The following is a 3939-nucleotide window of genomic DNA, read 5'->3' on the forward strand; positions in this document are numbered from 1 at the left end:
ATTTATAACACTTTAGCCATAATATTGAATGATACGCAAGTATCACTAAAACGATTCTATGTCATATTCTGTATTCGTTTATACGTTTTAAAGTGGCAAAAATACATAAACTAAAAGCCAGAAATTTTCAAATAATTGGATGAACAACAGACCATTTTAGAAAAATGTTTGACCTTTTGGGCAGTTTTTATAGTAGTGACCTAAATTGTCTTACTTCCACTTCAAAGTATTCCACTACTTTTAATATTTTTGCTCTGATTTCTTTTCCTTAAAAATATCTTTATCCTCCTTATTTAACATTCTTACAAGCCATGTAACAATCCCAATAAATGTATCATCCATTTCAAGAGGTCGAGATCAATGAATTGAGCAACTCAGATCAACCTCAATAAATGGTCATAATGATAATCAATTTAAACTATTATAAAGTGAACAACCCAGACAGATCGGATCAGGTAGAAGCATAGCCCACTCATTTCAAAAGAATGGCACACTATAAACAGATAAACATTCTAAAATGAATTTGATAACTAAAACTGTGGTGTCATAAAGATAAGGGCATCAAGATAAAAAAAATCAATATAACGTAAACAGGTCAATTGCTTATTTTCCCATTAATCTTTGTTCCCCTTCCCTCCGATTTCACTTCATATATTAAAAGTAGACCCAAATTGCTAATGTAATTGTACAAAGTTTCCCGGGAAACATGCTCCCGAACCGTTCTGTAGATGCATTTCTGATAAGCATTGTCACTTATGTCATTATGATGTGGAATGAAACAATGAATTACTTGTTACGAAAATTAAGAAACTAATCAATATCGAACAATTGGATCAAAACATCAAGTTATATGATAGTACTGGAACTGGAACTTCTAAGCATATTATTTTAATATATCCTTCGAAAGTAAGTTTACGCTCTGTATCACTATCATGTATGAACTTTGATGAATTTCTGAGTAGTGAATTTAAAACTTCTTACTGACTTAGTATATTATATACTATTATCTCATGGGTTAAATATATATGTTAATATTAGTTTATGACTAATTTAAACTCTGCCAATAATACGATTAATTAAACAACTTACATTCCGGAGTGTCGCACTGTTTAAAAAAAGACGACAACCAGCCGGAGTCGCTGCAACATCCAACATTCGTAGTTAAAGACGACATGATGATACTTCCACTACAAACAAATGACTTAAGTTAAGAACTCTAATATTTTCTCGAGTCCAATTCTACAAAAATGCCCAAAAAGGTTGCACTAAATAACTTGAGCTACCTCCATTTTTTTCTTCTAATTCAATCATCTAAGAATGATTTTACAGATAATAGTCACATTTAATTCCACATCACAGCCTGATTTTATCCGCAATGTTTAATTTTTAAAACAACAGAACTTACTTTCTGTTTAACTCAGCAACATCTGATTGGAATTTTAAGTTATCCAGTTACTTTAAAATGACTAGATAGACTTCATAGAGAAACAATAAAGTTTAAGGATGTTTTATTCAATAAAAAAACGGTGTAAACATTACCAAAATTAGAAGCCACTTCACAGTATTTCCTGATAGTGATATTACATCTCTGGAAATGACCTAATGGCAAAGATCAGCGATAATTATGCGGTTTGATAGTTGCCAAAGACAGAAATTTTTTAATGAAGGAAAGCGGCCAAATTCCACACTGCCTTAATGGATTCTATGAGCTAGAATGATGTCACTTTGTATTTCACCCCCCCCCCAAAAAAAAAGAGATATCAAAAAGGTCTTGCTTGATTTTCTAAGCAGCCGAAATAGAAACGTGATATCCAAATCGGATTTAGCTGGACTACTGCATATATACTAGTTAAATGTCGAAGAAAAATCTCCGATATTTCAATCTATACATAAATTTCTAAATAACTATTGCAGACCTAGGGTTGATTTGCATTTTATCCTCAACGATCACAAAAGTTGATTTAAAATTAAGGTGCTTATGTATCTCTTCCACATGTTTCAAAAGGGTTTGGTAGGTTCCAAAAAAGAAGTGTCCAAGAAAATCTGCACAACAATATGGTGACTAAACCGGCGACTCCTAAGGATGTAAGAGTGAAGACAGCTGAAATAAAGTTAAATTAAATATATGTTTTGATTGTTATTACGCGCAAAAGTAAGGTTAAAGAGGTAATTCAAAATACAACGGTGAATGTAACAAAACTATCTTACACCACTGACGACGATTATCATAACTATTCACTCAGCACGAGTAACACTGCTGTTTAGTTCTATATAAGCGATACAATACTACACAAGTGCTACAAAGACTACCACAAACTGACAAAATAACTACAAGCTACCATATTCAGCATACAGCAGCTTCCCCTACATATCACTGCAGTTGACTGGCATATTGATCGAAAACGGGCAGGTCCACTTCACCAAAAGCCGGGGGAAGGTACATATATCTCCCTTTTTCAGCACGCTTCTAAGATGTGATTTAGGAAGTCAACTGTTTATTACTGCAACTTATTTGAGATTTGTAGACATCTCACAAAAATACAATGCTTATCAATGAGTTGAGTTAGCCTTAGATAAATAAAAACAGTTTCAAATAACAGAGGATTAATCATATTTGCGCGAATACCACATTTCGTTAAAAAGTTTTAGTTCAATAGTTTTATAGTTTCTTCATAATAGGGAAAAATGAGTCTCCTTTTAAAGTTCAACCAAATCGTAATTGTGATTATATTGCTACGTTATCTACAAGTTCTTAGTGCAGTCTTTTAATAGCTCATATTGTTACCAGTAAATTACACATTTTTTCTTTTTTTTAAATTCTCAATACACGTTAAAAAACTACCTAAACTTACCCCTCTTCGCTCACGTCGCATTGCAGCAGAATATTTGCTGCTGCGACAAAAACAAAGACTCACAATAGGACGAAAATACTCGTAACTCTTAGAAATGAAGTGCACATAATTTTGGAAAATTGGCATGCTTCACCAACACACTGATCATTCTACCTACGATTTCCTCGAAGCCTTCCTATTTTACGAGATTGTTTTAATGGCACAAGCCACTAAGGCTTCTCAGACTAAAGAAAACTGCTGCATACCAGCCACGGAAGTCCCATCGCTCGCTGCTGGTATGTTTTGAGTTTTGGGCTACCATTCAAAACATAGCTGCAATGTAATTTATTATAGTTTACATACTATCTTAAAGCAGTTTTAGGACACTGTGAAATACATCTAGAGCCTGGACCCTGAGTACAGTGAAACCCCTGATTACAACTTTACACACGTACACCCCCACTACCAGTGGCTCAGGCAGCAAGACAGGGCTTATAACGCTAAAAATCTGTTAAACTCGGTAGAACATTGGTAAGTTTATGAACTTACAACGCTAAAATCCGTGGTTCTATTTCCCGTGATGGACACAGCAGATAGATCAATGTGGTTTTGCTCTTAAACAAACAAACTATTAAAACAATACATACGTAAAAAATAACTATTTAATCACCAGCTGTACTACATATAGCTTGACCATAGCCATGCTTTGGTTTTCTATAAATAAATGGTTTATTCTCTTTCTGCGGTTGTAAATGTTCGTAACATAGTTCTCACAATTATTTATAAGTTGGTTTCCAAAGCCTTATTTAAAGTTCACTATCCTTACAAAGCAGCAAATAAAATCAACATAAAACAAAAACAAAAATGTGGACATTACGTTAGATTGAATTGATGTAAAGCCCCAAAATAAAATATATTTACTATAATACCGTGAGAGTGTGAAATCCACTTTTTACTGCGATAATATATATATATATATGACAGTATGTAAAAAAATATTTGTTGTTCTTTGAATAGTGAAAAAATAAGGGAGAAGTGAACGTTTACTTTGAACACTTACTCAGCAACACAACCATTTTCACAGGCAAAAACAATTTTACAATATATT

The 3939-nt window shown here is 33.2% G+C and overlaps 1 protein-coding gene across 7 annotated transcripts in view; it reads right to left on the minus strand.

The window, feature by feature from the left end:
• Positions 1–3074, minus strand: part of LOC106473502 (protein EFR3 homolog B-like) — a 23978-nt gene extending 20904 nt beyond the window's left edge. For 2 of the 7 annotated variants that reach the window (XM_022401924.1, XM_022401928.1), the window contains exons 1-2: positions 2209–2372; positions 1090–1187 (exon numbers count right to left, since the gene is read on the minus strand). In XM_022401924.1, the coding sequence (XP_022257632.1) occupies positions 1090–1174 (85 nt within the window). In that variant the 5' untranslated portion in view covers positions 1175–1187; positions 2209–2372. Of the gene's footprint in view, positions 1–1089; positions 1188–1539; positions 2392–2852 lie in introns of those variants that run through there. The other 5 variants (XM_022401923.1, XM_022401927.1, XM_022401926.1 and 2 more) reach the window with 4 other exon arrangements.
• Positions 3075–3939: the final 865 nt, after the last annotated feature.

This window comes from Limulus polyphemus, unplaced genomic scaffold, assembly GCF_000517525.1.
Source record: "Limulus polyphemus unplaced genomic scaffold, Limulus_polyphemus-2.1.2 Scaffold6230, whole genome shotgun sequence".
Classification (NCBI taxonomy): Eukaryota; Metazoa; Arthropoda; class Merostomata; order Xiphosura; family Limulidae; genus Limulus; species Limulus polyphemus.